We start from the raw sequence: 24,004 nt of genomic DNA on the forward strand, positions 1-24,004 counted from the left end.
TTCAGGCCAAGCTGGTGAAGTAGATGGACGTCAGCAAAATATGATGAAGACGCCTGCATTTGCTGAGTAGGGCTCCAGCCTGGGCCTGCTCTGGAGCCTCCCCCGGGGCCTGACTTGCCCCAGGTTAAACGAGACCAAAGGCCCAGGTCTCAATTCCTTTCCACTTAGAAGATACTCACTTTCTGGAGCCCCTCCCCACCTCATCCTGGGATGAGCACAGCAAGCAAGCGGAACAAGTTGCTGTATCGTCCCTGCGCTCTGGGAGAGGGACAGAGGAGTGGCTGAGAGGCCTTGACTCTACATTGTGCCCAAGAGCAGCTTTTAGAAACAGCCAAAGCTGGAGATCCCCAGCATGGCGGGCCCCTGGCCAGGCCTTTGGAGCTTCAGCTTGCTGGTATGGTGCCCAAGTGCCACGGAGAGTCAGGGAAGCCTGTGAGCTGGCAAGTCCCTGATTCCCCAGAGACCATGCCGTGAGATCGGGGTACTGGAGAAGAAAGTGACCATTTAGGAGACTCTGTCCTTCCTTTAGAGCCCGTCTGTGGTCTCAGAGATTGGAGGCATTGCTAGGTATGGCTGGGGAAGGGTCTGGGCTGATGAGTGACTGGCGCTCCTTAGTCCCCATGTTGTGTGGTGGCTAAGGGCAAAGGACCCTGAAGCCAGACAGCCCCTAGGTCAAGCCCCAGCGCTGCCACGTACTAGCAGTGGGACCTCGGCTCAGAGCTCAGCCTTTCAGACCCTCGCTTTCCTCATATGTGTTATCATCCAGCTCTCATGGAGAGTTGAAAGGATTAAATGAGACAATGTGTACAAAAAAAAAGAAAAATGAAAATAGGCTCTGCCGCCACCTCCCGCTAATGTCTCCTCCGTTCTCGCTGAGTCCATCTGGGGCACATGCTTGGCACTAAACGGCTAGCCGAGGCCAAGGGACAGGCCCCGTGGCACCACTGAGCCCGGGAAGACTCGTCTCTCCCCAAAGAGTCTGGGCTGCATGGGGAGGTGTAGATTCCAAACAAACCCAGCAGGGTCCCCCAGAAAGAGGGAGGAGGAGCCGGGACGCCATCACAGTGCCCCCGCGGCCGCGCTCATGGAGCGCTTACAGGGCACCCGGGGCTGTGCCGAGTGCTTGATCCTCGTCTACTCGATTCCTTCTCCCCACGACCCAGCGAGACCGGGGCTGTTCTCCACACTTTACAGAAACTGAGGGCTATAACTTGCCCAAGGTCACAAGGCCAGAAGACGGCAGAGACAGAGTTAACGGTCAGGTCTGTCTGGCTCTGAGTCTACGCTTCTAACCACTGCATAGCAGAGTTCAAGACTTGTGGTCCGTGGCCGAAGAAAGCAACTGGAATGTGGAAGCATATGGCCTGGGTGCACTGGCAGCCACTTTGTGGCAATCCAATTTAAGAAAGAAGCAGATGAACGGAGGACGGGGGACCCTTGATCAAACACGGCAATGTCTGCCCTCCCTGGGGCCCCTTCTGTGAAGTGGGCCAGTAAATCTACTTTCCTGCTTAAGACTGTATGAGTTTGTGCATAGTTATCTACAATGGAGCGCCTCTTAACCCACGTGGGCGGCTGGTGTAATATTTTTCCCATTTCATCGTAGGAATCGTCTGAATGTCTGTCTGTGCGATTGGACAACAAGCGGCTTCGAGAAGGGAGCAGGCCTGAAGCATGTCTTTATGCCCAGTGTCTGGCTCAGCAAGTTACACTTCATTTTTTGAACCATATTAGGAGAGGAAATAAATGAGAACAGGTGTAGCTATTCTTCCAGGATTTTCAGGTGTCCATGTCGTAACCCTCTCTCTCTGCGTCCGCACCTGGGGGCCTTCCTTCCCGGCTCCCTATTTTCAGAGTGCAGACACAGAGCCCACCTTGCAGCTCAGTCCCCCAGAGGTGACACTGGTGAAAGAGAGAAGAAAGGCAAGTAAGTGCCTTTTTCAGGAGCAGCCAGGCCGTGGAGAGACCATGCAGAAGCTTTGTGGGAAGCGAGGGTGCAGCCCCAGTGCCCCGACGCCACCGACACGCTTCCTGGCAATAAACTAGGCCTCGCTGCTGTGAGAGCCTTCAGCCCAAGAAGAGCAGCCTTGCTTGTTTTCTTTTTCAGGGTTAACTTTTCACAAGTCTGATCTCCTCCCCCTCAACCAGCCCCGTCAGGGAGCTTTTGGCACCTGGAGCTTTGCTGAGCCTGATGAAGGAAAGCCTCAAAAGAAAAAAAAAAAATAGACGTGTGTTCTGGGAGTGTTTCTGGGGAAGTGTGCCAGCCGGCTCCTTCTGCAGCCTTCCCTCCTCGGCATGGGCGCCCAGGGTCTGTCTCCGGCCCCCGGCACTTCCTCCAGAGCCTGCGAGTTGGAGCATGGTGGTCACCCGTCTCCACCCGTCTGGGAGGAAGAAGTGGGACCGGGAAGATGCAGCTGTCTTTTCAGAGAACGGGACTCGTCAGCTGATGGGTCTGGCTCCTGTTCTGACGCTGGGTCTCTACTCGGTTTGCTTTCCATCACAAATAAAAGAAAACTCCATTCAACAGGTGTGAGCAAGAAGAGTGGTCTAGAGCTGTCATCTAACACAGTCCAGAATCAAGAGGTCCCAGCGTGTGTTCGCTCAGGGGCTCAGCGCGGCCGCACCCACCGCCATCGGCGGTCTGTGGTTTTCTTACCCACTGACGTCCTCGGTGTTTGACATTTTCTCTGTCCTAACAGCAGCCAACCTTCCTTGCTATTTTGCCTGCCCCTTAGTTCTGTTCTGGGTTGTTTTCCCAGGAAAGGAAGGGGATGTTGGACCAGATTCTGGATATTCCTCGGATGTTGAGCAATTTCGACAGACACGATTCCTGCCACCTCGTAACTTTCCCTCTAAGACAGTCACCCCAGTAAGGATAAATGCAGACCAACTGTTGGCAAGAAATTGCAAGTTTAACCCAACTAAGCAGTGACCATGTTTTCTATATAAATAAAGTTGTCTTTGCAAAGATGACAAGACAGGTTTTTGAAAAATTGAGATGTGTGTTTGCGGTGGCCTGACCTAAAATAGAAGCCTGGCAAAGTGAGTCCCCACAGCTGACAGTCAGGACAGAGGTCAAAGAGGGGACAGGGACCGGGAGGGGACACTGAGGAGGTGGTGTTCCAGGTGCTGGCGATGCTCCATTCCTTGCTCTGGACGGTGGTCATGTCGGCACGTTCACTCTGCAGGGATGGGCCAAGCTCGACCCTTCAGATTCGTGCGCTTCTCTGTATGTACGTTGTGCTTGATTAAAACGTGTCTGTCGGTATCTCTCAGCCAGTGGGCCCAGAGGCTCCCTCTAAGGGGCAGGTCAGAGGGATGATGTCGGAGGGCAGAACTGCAGAGGATGGCACCTATCAAGATGCCCCGGCGAGAGGAGATCGGCAGGGGTTTGGGCTCTGAGCCCCAAAGCAAAGTTGCAAGGGCGCCCCTCTGATTTGTGGGTGAGCTGCCTATTCTGCGTGCAGCTCCATGCGCGTGAAGACGAGAGTCACGGGGTGTCGGCCCTGGTCTCGCTGAGCAACCTGGTCCCTGAGCAGCGCTGGGAGGCCAATTGTCTGGTCACAGGTCTGGGAATGGCTGTGCCTCTTCTGGAACCAGGGCTCTGCCTCCAACTCTCTGCCTTTCAGAGGTTGTTACATCCTGCTCGGACTTGCCGCCATCACAGGAACCCTCAGTAGATGCCTTAACATGGGCAAGTAGCCCGAGATGTCGGGGTTGCCCCTTCCTTGAGCCCCAAGTTTCCCCTCAAACACATCACAATCGCGGAGAGCAAAGCAACCACATTATTTCATAACATCCGTGCAGAGTGAGACTCTGAGGGAGGAGAGCTCCTGGGCCACGGGTCTTAAAGCCCGCCGACCCCAGCGCTTCCTACAGGCAGACGACCCTCAGCAGTTGCCGGCCCGGCTCTGTCACCTGTGCTCCTGCAGAGCCAGCATCGAATGGATAGAGGATTTTAGCAGCATTGGTAGATGGCCCAGACCCAGCCTCGCTCCATCCAGGCTGCCTGTTTTCCTCCATAACCCTGAAACAAGGATGCTCTGTCCCTCCTACATGTGGCAGGGCAGCAGTTAGCCTGTCCAGACCCCAGTCAACAGGAAGAGAGGCGTGGTGCGGTCATACAAGAAGGGGCACCTGGGTCATAAAGGCACCAGGCCATGTGAGGACCCCGGTACCCCATGGAGACAAGATGACATCTGGTGGGTGATGTTCGACCCAGGCTACCTGTGGTCCTCTCTCAGCAAACGTCACTTTCAGGGAAATGCCAAACATACGAGGGAGGGATGGACAGGTGGAGCACAGAGGATTCTTAGGGCAGCGAAACGACTCTGTAGGATGCTGTAAGGTGGATGCACGCCACCATACGTTTGTCCAAACCCACGGAACGTACACCACCAAGATGAGTCCTAATGTAAACTGTGAACTCTAGTTAATAATAACGTGTCAATGTTGGCTCAGCTGTGTAATGGTCCAAGTGTTTGTGTCCCCTCAAAGTTCATATGTTGAAACCTAACCCCACCGTGATGGTGTTAGGAGGCGGGGCCTTTGTGAGGTGCGTAGGTCATGAGGGTGGAGCCTCCTCCATAGAATTAGTGTTCCTATAAAAGGGACCCCAGCGGGCTCCCTTGTCCCTTGTGCCCTGCAAGGACACAGCGAGAAGATGCTGTCTATGAACCCGGAAGTGGCTTCTCACCAGACACCAAGCCTGCCAGCACCCTGATCTTTGACTTTGAGCCTTCAGAACTGAGAGAAACAAATTTCTGTTGTTTAAGCTGCACAGCCTCTGGAATTTTGTTGTAGCGGGGAATAGGGAAAACCGAGGCCAGTGGGGCTGGGGGGTAAAGGGGTACTGTCTGCTCAGTTTTCTATAAAGCAAAAACTATCTTAAAAATTAGTCTAGTCAGTTAAAAAAATTATTTCAGTAAAAAAATTAACAATTTTAAAAGTGATTTAAAAGCAATTTAAATATTTAATGAAGCCTTTTAATGACATTCAGACACTCAGTAGAACTTCCCTGATTCCTCTTTTCCCAGCTCTCCTTGCGTCACACCCAGAGCACCCGCCCCAGAGCCCCTCCCCCTCCTACCGGTGTCCCCAAAGCTGTCGCTCCATCCCAGCCCACATTTTCGACTCCCCGTCTTCCCCCTCTCGACATCCGGGTGGCTTTGTTGATTTAGCTTGCTCTTTTGCCAGCAAAGCTCTGCCTCTGCCAGCCCAAGGATGAGAATCTGCTCTCACCTCCTTCTGTTCTCTCTCTCACCCACAGCTCCCCCTCCGACAACCGCGGTCCCAAGGCCAGGAGTCAAGCCAGCAGACCCCATGGTTCTGGGGTCCAGGGTGGGTCCCGTGTGGCAGTAAATACTCATATGTTGGGGGTTGTCCTGCCCAAAAAGAGACGATGGTGATGGAGAAGCTGGTGGTGATGCTGCGGGGAGGGTCACAGTGGTTCTCAGGGGGCCTGACTCAGAGACGGGAAGGGTGACAGCTGGCTGGAAAATGTGCTGGGCTGTTGAGGAGGGGAGAGGACAGAGTCCAAGAGAGGAGAGGCGGTCGCGTGCCCCTGAAGCTCTTTCCCCGGGAGCGTGTGCTGTGAGCCTTTGCCGCGTCTTCCCATCCTATTTCCGGGGTCCCCCTGACAAGCTGGCGGAGCCATCCCTGTTTGTCTCTGCACTCTCTGGCCTGAAGGAGGAGCCCTAGCCTCAGGCTCTCTTGGGAGGGGGCCTCTCCTATCGTCCGCCCCTACCTCATCCTCCCTGCCAATGTCCCTGCAGATGCCCTCTGCTCCTGCCAGCCTGTCCTGGCCAGGTCCATGCCCACAAGCCAGGCTGGCTCCCCTCTCTGCCTCGGGAAAGCCCGCCTGTCCACCTGGAAAGCTTCTTTTCCTTGACTGTCTAAATTATACCCAACCTTCAAGGCCCAAATGCCACCATCCACATATCCTTTTTTTAAACAGCTGTATTGAGATATAATTCACTTACCATACGATTCACCCATTTAAAGGGTACAATTCTATAGTTTTTAACATATTCATAGTTATGCAACCATCTCCACAGTTAATTTTAAAACATTTTCAGCACTCCAAAAAGAAACCCCCTACCTCCCCTCCCCGCTCCCTCAGTCCTAAGCAACTGCTAATCCACTTTCTGTCTTTATAGACTCGCCTATTCTGGACATTTCAGATGAATGGAGTCATGCAATGTGTGGTCTTTTGTGTCTGGCATCTTTCACTTCGCATGTTTTCGAGGTTCATCCCTGATGTAGCGTGTCAGTCCTTCGTTCTTTTTAACAGCTGAATAATAGTCCCTTGTGTGGATACAGCACAATTCGTTTATCCAGTCCTCATTTGATGGATATTTGGGTTGTCTCCACCTTTTGCTATGAGGAGTCCACCGTCCACATTTAACCTTTTCCGAGCAGGTGTGTGCATTCTGAGCTCTCCTGTCCCCACACAGACACTTCTTCTAATGATAACCACCCTCTACCAAGCACTGACTACGTGCCAGGCTCCCAACTGGCTCTTCTTATGTCCCACCATGCCTGAAGCGTACGGCAGATATTATTATTTCCAATTTATGGATGAAGAAGCTCGAGTCTGGAGAAGTAAAGAGATTGGCCAAGAACACGGTAGAAATTGCACCCGAACCCAGGTCTGTCCTGCAACAAAGTCCTCCTGTTGTGTTTATCTCATTTTTGGCATTTAGCCCTTCATTAGTCAGGTTTTGCATATTTTGGGGTCTCCTCAAAACTGTAAGCCTCTTTAGGGTGAGGACCATGTCTCTCGGTCCTTTCGTCTTAGATCCACTACCTTGTTGGACATTCCTTCCACACGGACTTGTAGAGTTCCTGTTGGTTTGCAGCCTGCGGGGACTCTGTGCTTTTCATCTGCTCAGCATGCCTCCCCTTAGCCTCTTCCTGGCTACAGGATGGGCATGTGGCTCAGCTCTGGCCAATCAAAGCCCTCAATCCCACTGGCTGCAGTGATTGGCTCAAGGATGGGCATAGGATCCAAGCCTGGCCAATCAGAGCCTTCCTCTTTATTTTGCCATAGTAACAGCTGAGGACACCTGCTTCCTCTTTGGGACTGGGAGCTATAAGGACCATCAAGCCTGGAGCTGCCATTGGCAACTTCATCCTGCCTCCCGGGGAGAGCCTGCATGAGAATGCCAGGCAGATGTTAAAAATGGCATTGCAGGAAAATATTTAATGATCTGGAGAGATGTCCATGATACCTCCTTGCATTCAAAAAAAACAAGCTACAAAACAGTACATACCCTATTAATTGCTATATCTCTGCTCATATCTATTCATGTGCAAATAACAAAATGGATGATAGATGCCAAGATATTAACAGTGGTTCTCTCTGTGTGAGTATTGGTTATATTTTTTTCTTTTTGTTTTTCTGAACTTTCAAAACTCAGCCTGAATTCTATACTTTTCAGAAGTTTTTGTTATTTTTATGTTTGTTTATTTTAAGCTAGAGCTCATGCAGTCCCCTCAAGAAGTCATTTCTAGCACATTCCTCTTGGGAACGATTTAGTTCAGCCTGAGTTGTCTCATTTGCCTTTTTAGAGCACACGCTTTTCCAACAACCCCAAAATCTGCCCTGGTCCCAGGCCTTCCCTACCCTGGCCCCTCTGCTCACCTGGTCCCCTCTCGGCCACCAGGACCTGCAGTCCCGACTGTGCCTGAGTGATGTCATCCCCGACTGTCTCCAGGACTGTTGGAGAAAGCCAGACCTCCCTCCCCACCACTCATCCTGCTGGGTGTTGTGTTTTCATTCTCAGCTCACAAGGAACCTGCAAAAAATATTTTCCTTGGCAGCCAATTAGAGAATAGCAGCCCCAGACATGCCTTCCAGGTGACGTCCAAGCCTGGAGCGGCCACTACCCTCTGCAGCTGCCAGGAGACACGGTCAGGGACAAGGCCAGGGTTCAGACCTCATTGCCTTGAATAGGGCTCTTCCTCCATCAAGGTTTGAGAGAGCACAAGGCCTAGGAGACGGGGCCCCATAGGACCTTTCCGGTGGACCAAACCTTTCTCCAGCCAATGGCACAAGTCTATCCTGCCAGGAGGTGTGGATGGCCCTCCAGAGGCCCAGACCCTGACTGCCTTCTCTCAGTGCTGAAGGGTCCCACGGGCAGGCAGTCAAGGGCCCAAGTGTCCCCCGGGCCCACGTGTCTCCTTGTGAGGGCCCTACCCTCCCTCCAGAGAGGTGTCCATCCCACTCCCCTTTTGAGCAGGCCTGTTCTTCAGACCCCAGGCCCTGCCTACCCAGTTGGTGCCGATGGCCACAGCCATCATGCCCGGTGTGAGTAGTCACCTGACCCCAGCTGGCTCATCAGATCATCGCACACAGGAATGTGACACAAGAGAAGAAGGAACTGGGTGAGAATGAACTGAAAGGGCAGCAGGGTGGAGCAGCCAGGCCGGGCTGTGGAAAGGCAGAGAAAGCCAGAGGAGAAAGCAGACGGAGAGGCAAGTAGTTGGGATAAGCCATTGAGGGAGGGAGCGGAGCGGAGGGAGCAGGTGCCGGGACAGTCCTGCAGATCCTGCCGTCCAGCTGTACCTCTTGTTTGTAAGTTACATGACAGGCCCCGCATCTTTTGAACAAAGCCCACTTTAGTTCAGCCACCTCACCTGGGCTTTATTCCCTACAACGCAAAGATCCAGATGGGCTTACACTAAGGGTGTCTGTCCCTAGGTGGGAGGGTCGTCCTTGCCTGCCTCCAGGTGGAGGGAGATGGCTTCCTCTCCTTCCTCCCCCCTCCCTTTTGCTGCTCATTCCCAAGAGCCTTGAGTTCTTGAAGAAAGTGCTTCCCTGGGACTGGACATCTCCCCAAACCCTGGTGTCCAAGGGGTGAGTTCAGGGCAGAGGACCTTCCAGATCACGACCAAAAGTCACCAGGCAGCCGTGGTTCAGTGGACCCTAAGAAGCATGCTGGTTGGGCATGCTGGCCTGTGGAAAAAGGAAACAGTTTTCAGGGTCTAGTGGGTTTGGGTTTGAATCCTGACTCCAGCAGCTTCCCAGCTACGCGACCTGCTTTTGTCTCTTGGCTCCTTGGTAGCCAATATCACCCAGAACTTGCCGTGTGCTGGACGCCTTCCTATGAACTCCTCTAGACAGGACTGCTAGTAGGATCCTGTTTTCCAAAGAAGGAAGTGGAGATGGGAGAGGTTCAGCAATCGTGCACAAGTCACGTACCTGGTTTATCTGAGTCTGGGGAGCTGGTTTTGCCCTAAGAGAAGAAAAAAGTCTGTGCTAAGATAAACCCTCATAAAATAAAGTTAACGCGCTTCTCTACCAAGAAGAAGAGAAGGTAAACCTTCCAAAAAAATGTTCTTCCAATATTTACACAGGAACTTCGACGTCTGGGATTTGCTTCAAAATAACCCACTGGGGCGGGTGTCGATGAAACAGAATTGGATGAGCTGATCACTTTCGAAGCTGGGCATTGGTACGTAGGTGAGCATCATACCGTTCCCACTCCTTGTGAAGACGCTCGGAAGTTTTCATAATAAGACATTTTGTTAAAGCGGCAAGTAGGAACCTGGCCAGAGCTGAGGAGTGAGCCGACAACAGATGTGAAGGTGCAGGCAGTGAGCCCCGAGACACACACATAAGGAGCCCGGAAGCCCTCCCTGTGGCCCCACCGCCAACCACGCTCCCTCCCCACCCCTCTCCCTGTTGACTCCCATGTCGTCCAAGAACCCTCGGCTCTGAGTAATAAATGTGCCTCTCGGCGGGACATGTGTTTCCAATCATACTGCTCAGCAGTGAGTCACCACCGACAGCTGCTGCCTGTCTCCATCTCCCGCCACTCACCTTCAGATCCGCCATGCTGACGGCCCGGGCCCTGCCCCCACCCCAGCTCTGCGCTCAGCCAGCCTGACTCTCTCCGAGCTAGCTGCGGCGTCCTCCTACCTCCAGGCCTTCAGGCGGGCCAGTCATCCCATCTAGAACAACTAGACCTTCCGTCCTCACGCAGGCCGGTTCCCTGATCTGGAGCAGTGCCCTCATCCTTTATCTGGATAACTCTCACCAACCTCCAGGTCTCATTTATCCCAGGCGGCCTCCCTGCACCACCTGACCTCACTGGCGCCCTTGCTCCACCAGCTAGCACTCAACACGCTTTGCAGGCGTCTCCGTCTGTGTCTCTACTAAAGGGTGGTTCGTGCTGGAGGAGGGAAGGGCTGCTTTTCTTCCATCACCATCCTTGGTCCTGCACACACCTGGCACATGGCTGGTGCCCAAACATGTTGAGAGAATGAATGAACGAATGAGCTATAACCTTAAGAAGTAGGAAGCCATGGGGAGACAGACAGGAAGAGAAGAACCCGTGAGAGAAAACACAAGGAGACTAAGGAGTCCAGGTCACGGGTGCAGAAGGGCAGTTTCCATCTCTGCCCCTCCTTAGGGGGACCGGCTCTGCACACAACCCCAGACGGGCACCTCCCTAGGAGGGAAATCAATCACCGGCCACCTCCGGCTGGCTGGGCTGGGCTGGCCTGGGGGCATGGTGAGGAGGGATCCAAGGCCTCTGGCCGGCCCGGCTCCCTGGGGAAGGCGTGCTGGAGCCGTTTGCCTCTGAGGGGACTTGGGGCGGGGGCGGGGAGCCAGGCAGGGAATGCCCGTGGGCTGCTTGCCAGACACGAGGCTGCATCGAGACATCCCTCTGCCCGCCCTAAGGTGTCAGACCACAGTCCTGCTCGATGGGGAGCACTGAGGGGGCCCAGAGCACTCTCCACATCTGTAGGAAGCCTGGTGCTGGCCCAGCCCCCCGTGACTTCTCTGTGGGCATGCAGGCAACATGGCTCCGGGGTCAGGTGACACCTGTCAGGGGACGCTGAACAGGAGCTGGAGAACACAGGGGACACTGAGCGATGACTAGCCAGCGGCCTTGTTCCCAGGCCAAGAAGGCCAGGCCAGAGCCAGGGTGATGCAGATGGAGGAGAGAAGCAGCAGGATTTGGGGTGGGACTGCTCACACGAGCCCACTTCTACCCAGGTGCTGGGCAGGCCCAGGGAGACGCGGGGACCGGAGAGTGAGCCACTGCCTGTTGGCCCCTCTTGCCTATGGAGCTGGGCGGCTCTCTCCTAGCTGAGGGGAGGACGAGAGTGCCAAAAAACAGAGAGCCAAGGAGGCAGACCCCAAACTCCAGGAAGCAGGTAAGGACCTGATGAATCACTTTCCGAGGACCCGGGCTTCTCCTGGCCTCTCCCATAGCTCCGTGGCCTTCTGGTCTCTTTGTCGGTGACCAGAGCCACCTCAAACCCTGCTCTTCCTGTTGCCCGGCATTTCAGCTCAAGGCTGAATGAGAGCCTTTAGGAATTCTGTCCCTCACCCGTGCACCACAGGGTGACGTCTAGGGCCTGAGACCTGTTCCATAGGCTTCAAAGCTGGTCACAGAGGGAGGGAGGCAGCTTGGAATCTGAAGGTGACAAGACGCTGGATGGGGATCGAAGGAGTTTGGTGCTGGTGACCACAGGGCTGACCTCACTGAGAACCTGAAGCATCCCCAGAGAAGAGAGTTGGGTGGGGGGAGAAGGAGGGAAAAGGAAGACAAGGCAGCAACATAGAAAGAAAGATAGGATTGGGGAGAGGGAAGGAGAGAGAGAGAGGAAATTCTTGGGCACAGTCCTAATCATAGCCTTGAAATGAAATTTACTGCTGCACTCAGCATGGGACGCCAGCCAGCGCCCCAAACCAGCCCCCCTTCTGTTTGGATTAGGCGATGACATCATGGCCATGGGCCCGTCACTCCCAACACCAAAGGAAGAGGAGGATGGCGGGGAAATCTGAGCCCCCGCCTCTGGGCTTCCAGGGAGGGAACCTGAAACCAGGAAACTCAGCCTCAACAAACCCCTGCTGAGCTGGGCAGCCAGTTCCCGAGGTGTCCCCGCCCCTCGATCCTGGCCAGCCCCTGGTCCCCAGAACGTCAGCTGAGGCTGCCTCCTGCAGAGAGCCGGGGATGGAGGAGCACTGGATTCCCAGGCCTGCTCGCTGGCCCCGCTCCCTAACCCGCCCGTGAAAGGAAGCATATGACCACACGCCCAGGGCCAAAAGGAAAGAGCCGGGGCAGGAGCAAATGCAGAGCAGCAGGCCTGACAGAGCCACGCTCACCATCTCTCTCGGTCCTTTGTTTTTCACGGGAACCAAGTCTAACCCAGGACCCAGGAGAGCCGGTTCCGGGAGTTGTAGGAGGCAGACAGGTGGGCGAGCGTGGAGGAGAAGAGGAAGGTAGAGCTCAGGTGTGTGGACTCTGGGGAATCCTGGGGTGCGGACTGCTGTGGGAGCTGCTCCCTGAACCCTCCCTCCTGGTAGGAGGGCACGGGGCCCTGCTTGAACCCGCCCTGGCAGGATGGGAGACCCTTCTGGGTCAACGGGAGGTGAAACACGGCCACAAGGAGGAGAAGCAGGCCACAAGGAGGAGAAGCAGTGCCATTCCAGAGTCCATGTGGGACAAGGTCTCAGAGGCTTCCGGGCACAAGGGTGACATTGCTGCTGTCCCAGAGCCACCCCCAGAGGAAGGCTCTATGTGCTTCCAGTCCACGTGTCTGCCCCCAGATATTTTAGATGTGGCAGTCTCCTCAAGCCGATGACTTCATGAGCTTCCAGTTCACCCCCAGGACAGCCACCCCCCTCCCTCCTTTCTTTCTGGAGTGACTCTAGACGGGATGGGAGCTGCAAGGGTTGGTGTTGAGACTGCTGCCCGGTCTGTGAAGGCTGGTGTTCTGCCGAGCAGGGAGCAGGGCTTCAGATCCAGGCAGGCTTGCAAGGTGGGAGCCCTGGCTCAAGGCTGCCTTTGCCCCGAGGGGTGCCTGCGTGGGAGGGGAGGCAAAAGGAGTGACAGGTGTGTAGGCCAAGAATGAAGGAGAAAGGCCAAGCCCCGCCTCCTTAAAGATGCCCTATGGGAGGGCGTAAAACACAGCCGCGCACGCAGCGAAAGAAACCCCAACGGGAGATGTGAGCCAAGAGCACTGTAGATGATGGAGCGGGATCATTTGAAAGTGAGTGCCTTCAGGAGTGCAGCCAGGGCAGGCTGTAACAGTGCTACACAGAGAGTATAGAAAAACATCCGCATTTCTGCCCCGGGAGCTGTCCATTTTAGGGTTGAAAACTGCTTTCTCCGTACAAGGCGCAGATATGACACCCATCCTGTCACCTAAGTTTCCACCACCGGAGACACTCCACTAACTTTTCCATCGACAGCTTTTTATACATCTGTCTACATCCATGCATGTGTTTAATGTCACATAAGTGAAATATTATGCATGATGTTTACTCATGGACACTTTTTAAAAACAACCTTTGGAATATTCCTTGCCTCCCCTCTCTCCCCTGAGAACCGATGTGGACAGGCTGGTGGGTCACCCCCGGCCCTGTTCTCTGGCCACGTGTGGATACCCTGACCCTCCCACATGCATTATTGTTTGCTCCGCAGAAATGGGACCTTGCTGTTTACATCTCTATATTTTGCTTTTCTCGAGGCCAAATATTTTTATTAGTTTCCCTAAGTCAGGGATTATCAACGAAGGCGGTTTTGCCCCCCAGGAGACATTAGGCAATGTCTGGAGACATATTTGGTTGTGACAACTTGGGGGGGTGGGGGTGCTATTTGCATCTAGAAGGTGGAGGCCAGGGAGGTTGCTCAACACCCTGCAGTGAACAGGACGGCCCCGCCAGAGAATGTCTGGCCCAAAGGTCAGCAGGGCTGGGCTGAGAAGCTGGCCCTGGCTGAAGAGGACAAATCTTGAAACGAATGACATGAAATGAAAATCGAAACGTCCTTTAGCGTGTCCACTGCTGATCATGGAGATGCTTATGTTGACCGTGCAGTGAACTGTGGCCCATCTTCATGCCACAGACGGCCCGATCATTCTTGACTCACCCTCTTGTCATCTTTGGGATGTTCCGTGGTAAACAGCCCTGCCTGCCAGGGAACGTCCAGGACACATATCTGGGTTGGGTGGCACCACCCACCTACTGGGCCCATGATTCTGATGACCAGAGTTGATGGGGGGGGGCCCATCGTGACCCCAATGACGGTTGCCCATTCCTCTCTGAGGAATCAGAGGCTTGCATCGCAAACCGCAGAATCGTCCCAACTGCGGGCACACTTCCTGAGCGTGCGGGCCGATCTGAAGGCCTGTCGCACAGCATAGAGCATCTGGCTCCCCAGAATCTGCCGGAAGGAGTGCGGGGGCTTCAGCTCCGCTCCAGCTGTCTCCAGGGAGGGGATGCTCCACGCTCAGGAGGAAATGGATCTTCTCCAAACTGGGAGGCTGAGTCTTCCAACGCTCGTCCTGGTGCTGGGTGGACAGAGCCTGGTGCAGCCGGGCCTCCAGCCGGAAGCCTGTGAGGTCATTCTGACTCTGTTTACCTGAGGGAGCAGGAGGGAGGAGGCGTTGGCACTTCCTCCCGGCCCTGGACCACATTTACTCAGCCAAGCCAGGCCCGGGGCATGCTTGCTGGGTATGCTCATGTCACACGCCTGGGACACCTGGGACGGGCTGACAGCTCTGCTGGGCTCCGAGATGGGAAAGTCTTCGAGGGGGAGGCAGGGGCAAGGTGACTGTTTCTGCTGGGAAGTGCTGGCCCCAGGAGCGTGGTCTGAGGGTCCTGGGAGGCCCCCTTCCCGGCTGGCCTGGCAGGCGCTGCCCCCTCCTGTCTATCCTAAGTCCTGCTGGGAGCCAAGGATACAAGCCGAGATCCAGCAGACTGAGGTCAGAACGCACACAGGAGGCCGGGCTGGGGTCTCCTGTATGGCTCCCCTGTTAGCTTGCCCCCCATATCAAAGCAGAGGAGGCAGGTTGGAGAGAGGGTGATAGAGGGAGCTCCCAGCCTCGGGGGCCACCTTCCTCCTTCCCTCTCCTGCCTGGGTGTGGGACGTCCTAACCCTGTCCTCCCTGCCCTGGGCAGAGGTCAGACCTGCAGCCAGGCCCCCACGTTCATCCTGTGCTGGTGAGCCCTCCTGGCGGTGGAGCAGAGAGCACGGAAAGAGCAGCTTGTTGACGCTAGTGGCCAGATTCTCATCTACTCCCATCTTCAGCAGATTCCATATCTGAGGCCTCAGTTCCCTTCGTTTTGAGATGGGAAGATTCCAACTAGAAGAGGACGCCAGAGAGGAAGGAGAGTTCAGTGGGACTGAGGCTGGGCTCCCGGGAGCCAAGGCCACGGCAGGCACTGGGCGGCAGTAATGGCTGGGGCAGGTCAGGGTGTGATGGGGGACACTGAGTTGGGAAGACGAGGAGGTTTCAGGGACTGCTCTGTCCCTTCATCAGCTCTGCCTTCTGAGAGTCATTTAACACTGGACACCTCAAGCCTCGTGATAACAGCCACCAGTGCACCAGATTTTAGAGCCTTCGGTCAGCCATTCACAGCAATCCCCTAGGAAGGGACTCCTCAGCACTTTGTGGACGGAGAGGCGGGGCTTGGCGAGGCGTCAAGGCAGCTGGGCTGCCAGTCTCCGAGTCACACTGGAGCCTCTGCCCCAACTCCTGTCCACGCCACCACAGAGCTCAGTGCTTTCAGGGGAGCCCGCTCCGCCATCTGCTCCACACCCTCGGAACGCTCTGACCTCACTCAGAACAAAACGTGCGCCCCTCCCAGCCCCTCCACCCACCTCCTCTTCCCGCACTGCCCTCCTTCACTGGCTCAGGGGCCTTTCCCATCACTGTCCCTGGGACTTTTGTCTGTTCTGTGCACTTCTGAATGTCTTGCCCTTCAGACAGTGTCCACTGTAGACGCTCAAGTAAGCATTGTGGATGGAAGGAAGGCAAGCAGGGAGAGAGGAGGGAAGGAAGGGAGGGAGGAAGGGAGCCCAGGCCCCTTATTTCCACTACCACCCCCCTCCACACCATGCAGCCAGCCTTGACCCCGCCCCCTTTTGCAGCACCGTTGCTGATGTATTTCTGATTCTCACATGCACTTGGTCACTCACATGCATATCAGCCTGAAAGACTGAGAGCCCCAAAGTTATCTGTTTCTCTCATAAACTGACAAATGGATTTTAGATTCTGTTAAGTTCCGCAGGACTTTGTTCCACTTGTAATAAAAAAGAAAGGAAGAAAGGAAAAGCCTATGGGCAGCCAACATGTTCTAATTTTCCGAATACACTGTGCTTTAAAACGTTAGCATCAAATATCATTTCACAAACAACACAACTCTATTTTACACGTACAAAACCCGATAAAATGACTTTGGGTTTGTCAGGGTGCTAAAAATAACTGCTCTGCCTATTTAACTTTTCTCCAAGTTGTCTGTTTCAAAGCACACGTAAACAGGAAGACACTGTTTTTCCATTCTTTCAATATTTTTCCAGTTTCGTATCTCCAGTCAGCAGTACACCGAGTAGCAGGCAATTATTCTTTCTTTGTGTCATTTTCCTCTGTTTACTTCTCCCCTACTAGATAACAAACGCCCTGCGGGCAGGAGGGAGGTCCTCTGCGGACCAGCACGCTCGCAGAGGACCGGGCAGGCTGCGGACAGGTAGACAGCGACCCCCGTTGTCACACTCCACATGTGGTCCACACCTTTAAGGTCCTGGCCTTTCTGGAACGCAGACTGTTTTGGGAAAAGTCCTTCAGCTCCCACATTTGCGGGCTAAGGGAGGGAACTGTGAGCAGAGCCCAGCAAAGGCCTTCATCCAATCCTACTGCGTCCTGGGCTCCTGGGCCCACCCTCCTGACTCTTGTTGGCTGGTCAAAAATATGGCCAGTTTATATAAAATCCTGTTTTGTTCATAGTAACCACGCCCCCCTCCCCCTCCCACTAAACTGGCCAAGCGCACTTAAAATTCTAAGGCCTCCATTTGAAAGACGAATCCTCAGTAAGCTTCAGGAGGCCACCCACCCACAGCGGGCATGGGGAGGGGGCGGCAGGGAATGACCCCTGCTCCACAGCGCACATCCACTTTGCTCAATGCCTGGCTAGAATCGAAGGGCCCCCAGGGGTGGAAGGGAATCAGGCAGTGTACACCTCCCGCGCCAAGTCTGAGGGGAAGGGGTGCTGGGTGGGCCGCCTGGTGCGCTGGAGGGGTGGGCTGCCAGTCCCAAGTGCTGAGTCAGGGCCCACTGGGGCTGTCCGCCCCGCAGCGCCCCGTTCCCCACCTCTGGCGATCTGGGCGGCTGCGGGGTGTGCCCCGGGCGGTGGGAAGCCAGGTGCGCGGCGGCATGCCCCTAGACGTGCCCGGCCCGGCACAACAAAAGCTCGGGTTTGGGAGAGGGCCGCGGAGGCGCGGGAGGCGCGCGGGGAGGGGGCGCCGGGAGCTCCCGGGGCCTGCATTGGCCGCCAGCCACCGGGAGGCGGAGCCGCCGATCCCGGCCGCGCGATAAAAGGCCGGCCGGGCCCGCGCCCGCAGCGCACACATCCATAGAAGGCAGTGGAGGCAGCGGCCTGGCCGCGCGTGCTCGCCCACCTCGCCGCCCCTCACCCGCTTTCTTCGCCGCCGCGTAACCCGCTCCCTCGCCCCCCGCCGGCCCCTCGCCGCCCCGGCGACAGAGACCGGAGAAAGTTTGTGCGGCGAGTGCGGGCCGGGTGCGGAGGGCGCGCCCGCGGAGCGCTGCGGAGACCCGCGCGGCCCCCGCCCGCCGAGAGGGGAGCGCCCCGAGCCCGCGCCCCCGGCCCGCGCCCCTCGCTGCCATGGGCGCCGCGGCCCGCAGCCTGCAGCTGGCGCTCGGCCTCCTGCTGCTGGGGACGCTGCTCCGTCCGGCCGACGCCTGCAGCTGCTCCCCGGTGCACCCGCAACAGGCGTTTTGCAATGCAGATGTAGGTAAGGACGGCGACCGCGCCCCGGCCCGGTGCCCAGCTCCCCCGCGGGGCGCGCGGGACCCCCGAGTTCCGCAGGCGCCCCGCCCGCCCGCATTTTGCAGAGGACCCAGCGCCCGCCTCCCGGCCCTCGGCGCCTTCTCGAATCCTGCAAGTTGACGCCAAAATCGCACTTTCTTTTTCCCTTCCTTCTCTCCCTTTCTTTCCTTCTCTGCTGAGATGCTTCTCAACCTCAAAATTCCACCGAAATTCCGCTGCAGCTCCAGCCCCAGAAAAGGGAGCCAGGGAACGGATTGGGTTTTGGCAGGCGGAGGACCTTGGGATGCCATCACGGGGGCGAGGAGAGTGAGGGACACAGCGTGGGGTGCGGGGGTCTGGACCTCGGTGGGCTGGAGGACAGGGGACCCTAGGAAGAAACTCAACAGGTGAGATGGGAGTTGGTTTCCTCTGGACTAGGGGCTGGGTGGGGAAGCGCTCTGCCTGGGCCTCTCCCACCAGCTCCGTTTGGGGGCTCACCGGATTAAGCCTGGGCACGATGGAAGCGTCTCTCCCCTCGGCAGGTTCCTGGGCTCAGAGAGGCAGCTGAGAAAGGCCTGCAAAGCCCCATGGCTAGCTCCTTCCTCTGTGCCTGGCACAGGAGGCACCTCGCACCAGGCCGGACAGAGAGGAGGGTCCTTGGGTTTGCTGCCCGCCCCCTGTGACTGCTTTTTCAGGACATCCACAGAAATTGGTGACTTTGGGACAAGTAGGGTTGTTGGAATCCCCAGAAAATATCTGTCACCCTCAGGTCTCCTTGCCCCCCAAAGATGGGAGCTAGCAAGGGAGAGAGGAGCCCAGTTATTTGTTCTGATTCACAGAGAGGCAGGAGACAGAAGGGAGAATGCAGCAGAAATGGGAGGAACCAGCTGGGCCCCGGGGGGTTTCCATCCTGCTCTGACACTTGCAGGTCTCTGCTGCCCTGGTGATAGTCAGCCAGGTTTTCCTGGGGCGAGTTTGGTTGAACCAAAAGGGCAGAGGTGCAGCAGGTGGGCCTCTGCAGCCCCCTTGGACTTCTCAACAGATTTATTTTCTGCTCCTAAGTCTGTGCCCGCCGAGCATCCTGTTGCCAGGCCAGATGTGGTGAGGCTGGGCTCCCCTCACCTGTGCAGACTCAAAGCCGGGGTCTCCGGGTTTCTTCTCTTGTCAGCCATGGCCTCCTCATCTCCCCCCAACCCCAGGGCTCCTGGCCACACCCTAGTTGGCTGCCTAGCCAGGGAGTCTTCAAGGGGCTACCTGTGGGCCTCCTGTGGCTCAGGCCACCTGGCTTGGAGCCCGGCACGTGCTTCAGAGTACTTTCCACGAAACCTGAGTTGGGGGGAAAAAGGGTCTGTGCTCCATTGGTTTTGCTGCTCAGCAAGATTACAGAGGAAAGCAGAGGCTCCTCCCACTAGGGGAGCCAGGATCAGCCTTCCCTTGGGGTGCCCCTGGGAGTCCAGGCCTGTGCTTCTGACTAGCGAGTCATGGGGCAGAATCGGGTCCAGGCCCGGGAGGAATCCATGACTCGTAAGGCTCCTGGGCTTGGTTTGCAGGAACTGAGTGGGAGGGGCCGGGCCTTGAGGCCACCCTATATTCCTCAGCTGCATGGGGAGAACGACCCACCGGCCACTCCCGTGCTTGCCCAGCATCAGCTGAGGTTGGGGCTGTTTTTGGCTCCAGGTTTGGATCAGGGGGAGCACAGGGTCAGGTTCGAGGAACTTCGGTATGCCTCGAGGCTTACGCATTCCTGTCTCCGCCGCCTGGATCTCCTGGCGTTTGTGTCCAGTTCACTGCATCAGGATCATCGTAGAGCCAAAACTTTTAACCCCATCCCAGCTTGGAGGCCCAGTCAGGCCTGCTGGTGCCAGTGCAGGAGATCCCTGGGGCTGCTGTAATGGATTACTGCAGACTGGGGGGGCGTGAGACGACAGGAATCGGTTCTCTCATGGTTTAGGAGGCCCAGAGTTCCAAATCAAGGGCTGGGCAGTGCTGGTTCCTTCCGGGGGCTGTGAGGGAGAGGCTGTTCTAGGCCTGTCTCCTAGCCTCTGGTGGCTCCAGGCGGTCCTTGGCGTTCCTTGGTTGGTAGATACATCACTCCCGTCTCTGCTTCCTCTTCACCTGGCCTTCTCCTCTGTGCGTGTCTGTGTCCAAATTTCCCTCTTCTTATCAGGAGACCAGTCATTGGATTTAGGGCCCACCTTAATCCAGTATGACCTCATCTTAGTTTGATCATGTCTGCAAAGACCCTATTTCCAAATAAGGTCACATTCACAGGTTCTGGCTGGACGTGAATTTTAGGGGGATGCTGTTTGAGCCAGCTGCCCAGTCCTGTTTCACAATCAGCCCTTCTGTACTTGGTCAGCTTGGGATGCAGAGCCGAGGCATTGCAGGGCGGTGGGCTCTGGGTGGCCCTGGAGTAAGCCTCCCAGCCGACGCAGCGGCCTTTTCCCGTTGCGTCTCCTTTAAGCGGTGCGGCTTCCTGACTTCCTTGACAGTGATTCCCCACTCTGGCTGAGAGCAGAATTGCCTGGGGTCTTTTAAAGATCACTCCAGTCTGGGCGAGACTGTGGCTCAGGCCTCGGCTTTTGTAGTTTTAAGAGCCCAATGGTGATTTCGTGTGCCAGGGCTATGACCCAGGGGTCCAGGGAGGCCGGGGGGGGGGGGGGGGTGCGGGCCAGGTGTGCATCGGGAGTTACTACAAGCTGGCCTTTAATGTGGTGTGCTGGCTCCTTTCATTGCTGGCTGGATGCAGCCGTGTTAAATGGCTTGGTGTCTGCAAGAGGCAGTTGGCTTAAGAAGCAGAGCTCTGGCTGCCTGTGTCAGGGTTTCGGGGACGCATCTCCCTAGCTCCTGCAGTCCTTAGAATGGGAAGTGTGCTCGGTGGAAAGAGTTCATTGTGAGGTTATGAGATTTAGGAAGAAGGGGCCGCTGGGTAAGGGGATCTGGCTCCTCCCGAAGGCCTGCTCCCTGTCCTTCCCAGGAAGGTGAGGATGAGCAGGAAGCATTTCATGTCTCAGCACCACTCGGCTGGCCTGCCCCTCATCTCACCTGATGGAGCCCTGCGCGTCTGCTGCAAGCCTGCGCAGCTCCGGTCATCTGGCTGGACACTGGCTTCTGCCTTGCTCTTCAGCCAGTACCATAGTGTGGGGAGCCTGGAGTTACTTAGCCAGCTGAGCGACTGGGCAGACCCTGTCTGCTTCTGCCAGTTTCTGGAGTCATGGGTCGATCCAGGAACCCTCTGTATCCAGACGAGAAAAACTCCCCTTGAGTGTGGGTGGCAGTGCCCAAAGCCACATTACTCCAGCAGCATGCCCATGATGCCATCTTTCTCAGGATGTGCCCGTCTCCACACGCTGCTTTCTGCAGACCCCCTGATGGCCTCTAGCACCAGGTGGAGAAGGGCCCACAGCCAAGGCCATGGGCTGGATGGCAGGGCGAATGGTACCCACTGATGGGACCCAGATAGGGGCCACCCCAGAAAACACGCAGCAAGCGCTCAGAAATGGCTCTGTCTTCACCAGATGTGTGTGCTCGGGAGAGGCAAGGCAGATGAGATGCCTGTGAATTGACTCAGGCCTTAAGGGCATGGGGGCCAGGCTGGCGGTGGCGGGCGCCCTTTAAAGAAACTGTTGGCAACTCTTTCTGCAAAGTGCATACTTGGTCTGTGGTCTATATGTCCTGGTTTTCATATTGGGCTTGTCTGTGTTCAAGAAGCAGTTATGGACTGGCCACTCCCCCCCGGGTAGGTAAGGGAAAAAGCAAGATGTCATCCTGTCCCCAGGAGGGGCGCACTAGACGCCAGTGCCAGGCAGTGTGAAGGCGGGTTTAAAACTGTGGGTCGGGCGGGCAGAAGCCCTGCAGATCCCACCTGACCGCCAGGGCATGGTGTGAGGTCAGTCAGACTCGATGTGCTTCGGGCAGATAGTTTAGTAACTATGTGACAAGGTGAAGTGCATTTGGGGAATCTGAAGATAGAGGGTTCCGATGGGAGGTTGGGGGGTCAGGCCTGGGGGGACTGGAGCTCCTGGGCTCAGTTTTGGATAGTGTCCCTGGAAGGATGTGTTCTCCAGGGGAGTGATGGAACCTGCGTTGGGAGCTGGGAGGAGATGTGTGCAGGGTGTGGAGGCTGCTCTGCGGGGGCAGCAGGTGGATAGAAGGGAGCTCTCCCGGCACCATGCGTGTCCCCTTCTCCGTGATCTGAGCACACGCTGCTGGCCTGCAGCCTGGGAGCTGCCCCGTCCTCTGGAATTTGCAGTCCTGGCCAGTGGTCCACACGCTGCAGGCAGGCTGGGGTCCTGCCTCTCTCCGCTCTCTCAGCTGGGTTGCCAGGGGGATCCCACTGGTGTGGGCTGCACAGTCCAAATCCTTTGGTGACGTTTGGGCACATGGAGAATAGGGGTATAGATGGCTCCTGGGCTTACGGGGCAGGCACGGCAGCACACAGCCACCTTAGTCCTGATGCAGAGCCAGTGATCCCTTAGGAGCACCTGCCCTGGACACTCCCTCCACCCCACAATGCGTACACATGCACAAACATGGGACCAAGGGCATGTGGTCCCATGATTAGGATGGTCTTTCTGGAAAGAGAAAGCAGAATTGGGAAATCAAGGTTGGGGAGCATGAAGAACCCTGAATTGGAGGACAGGGTCAGGGGACAAGTACCTGGGCATTGTTAAGTGCATCATTAGTGGTGGCAGGGCGAGGGCATGTTTGGACGTGCTAAGCAAAGCCTCTGACTGCCGGGGCAAAGGCTAGAGAGTTCTGGGTGCCAAGCAGGCCGGAGCAGGGGGCTCAGGGCTGGGGGGACCCGAGAGGGAGATTGGGACCAAATGTCACCACTCTGGGTTATCACATGGAGTCTGTGTTCCATCCCAAGGACCCGAGGAGAGCCCTCGAGGATGTGCACCTGTGGATGACAGCAGGCATGGCCCAGGGAGTTCGCTGAAAGGCAGACACATGAACTGGTGTCCTGAATTGGAGCCTCGGGGCGCGGGGCGTAGGCACTGGTATTTCTAAGACTGTCCAGGTTGTTCTGACTCCCGCCGAAGTTTGCACAGAGCAGTTGTCTCCAAAGTGGTGTACCCCAGACAATCTTGGTTCAAGAAGAGAATGTTAGAGATGTTTAGTGTACTGATTGACAGCTGCACTTGTCCATGATTTTAAATGGACAGGGAGATGTGGAGAGTGCTTGGCCACGGTTCTGCTTTGTTGCTAGAGGGTCTGAACAAGAAATGGAGACTGCAAGGACCACAGGGTCTTGGGGCGGCATCAGGGAGAAGGGGGGGTAGACGAGACGCCCCAGGATGCCAGGAGGAGAGGCAGCGAAAGTGGGGAGGGAGGGAGGGAGAGTGCTAGACTGAGGGGTGGTCTGGAGCATGAGTGTCTGAGAGGGCGGGCGGATGAAGCTGGCTCCCCCAGCCCAGACCCGCGACCTCCCAGGGCCCACCCCCCGGACCCGTGAGGCCCAGGCTGGCTGGAATCCCGGAGCCTTCGGTGCCTCCATCTGTGTGTGGATGTGCAGCTCCGTGGAAAAGTGACCGAGACCCAGGGAGTCCCATTTTGGAGGTGACAAACTGAGCTGCCCCCTGGGTAAGCTGTGTCCCAGTAGCATCCTGGGTTAAGCTTCTGGAGACCCCAGCAGGCAGACTGGGCAAGTGTTGCTCTAAAAAGCAAGTTGAGGTGTAGTCCTTATAAGGAAGGGTCTCAGCCTGGGGCATATAGACCTCTGTCCAGAGATATGCCTGGGGGGCCTTGAGCCCCCCAGCTGTGTGTGTGTGTGTGTGTGTGTGTGCGCGTGTGCTCACGTGCATGCTCATGCCCATGTTTTTCTGTGGACAGGGGCCGTGACTTCCACCAGATTGTCAAAACGGTGTGTGACCCCTAAAAGGTTAGTCACTGCCGTTTAAAAAGTCTTTTTACCACCTGTTAGGGACAGTGGAAGACATGGTGGGCAGGGTCACTGGAACCGAAGTGTGGGCAGCCTTGAGCCCAGGTGCAGCAGGAGAGCCTGGAGTCCCGGGCTGGGACCCACGGGAGGTTTTCGTGGCCCCGAGAGCTGTTAGGCGTGGGGGCGGGGGTGGGAATGAAGCTGCAGGCAGGAGAGTGATTTTAAGGGGCTTGCAGTCATGCAGGTGAGTGGAGCAGGTACCTGCATGGGGGGAAGGACTCGGGACAGAATGCAGGTCCTGCACCTGTGGTGGGGGGAGTCAGAGGGCTTGT

General features: G+C 56.4%; 1 protein-coding gene across 1 annotated transcript in view; it reads left to right on the forward strand.

The window, feature by feature from the left end:
* The first annotated feature begins 17,363 nt into the window (after window positions 1-17,363).
* The window catches only part of TIMP2 (TIMP metallopeptidase inhibitor 2), a 49,723-nt gene continuing 43,082 nt past the window's right edge, over window positions 17,364-24,004 (forward strand). The window contains exon 1 of the mRNA NM_001434661.1: window positions 17,364-17,774. Coding sequence (NP_001421590.1) covers window positions 17,645-17,774 — 130 coding nt within the window. The 5' untranslated portion in view covers window positions 17,364-17,644. The remainder of the gene's footprint in view (window positions 17,775-24,004) is intronic.

Source organism: Equus caballus, chromosome 11 (assembly GCF_041296265.1).
Source record: "Equus caballus isolate H_3958 breed thoroughbred chromosome 11, TB-T2T, whole genome shotgun sequence".
NCBI classification, from domain to species: domain Eukaryota; kingdom Metazoa; phylum Chordata; class Mammalia; order Perissodactyla; family Equidae; genus Equus; species Equus caballus.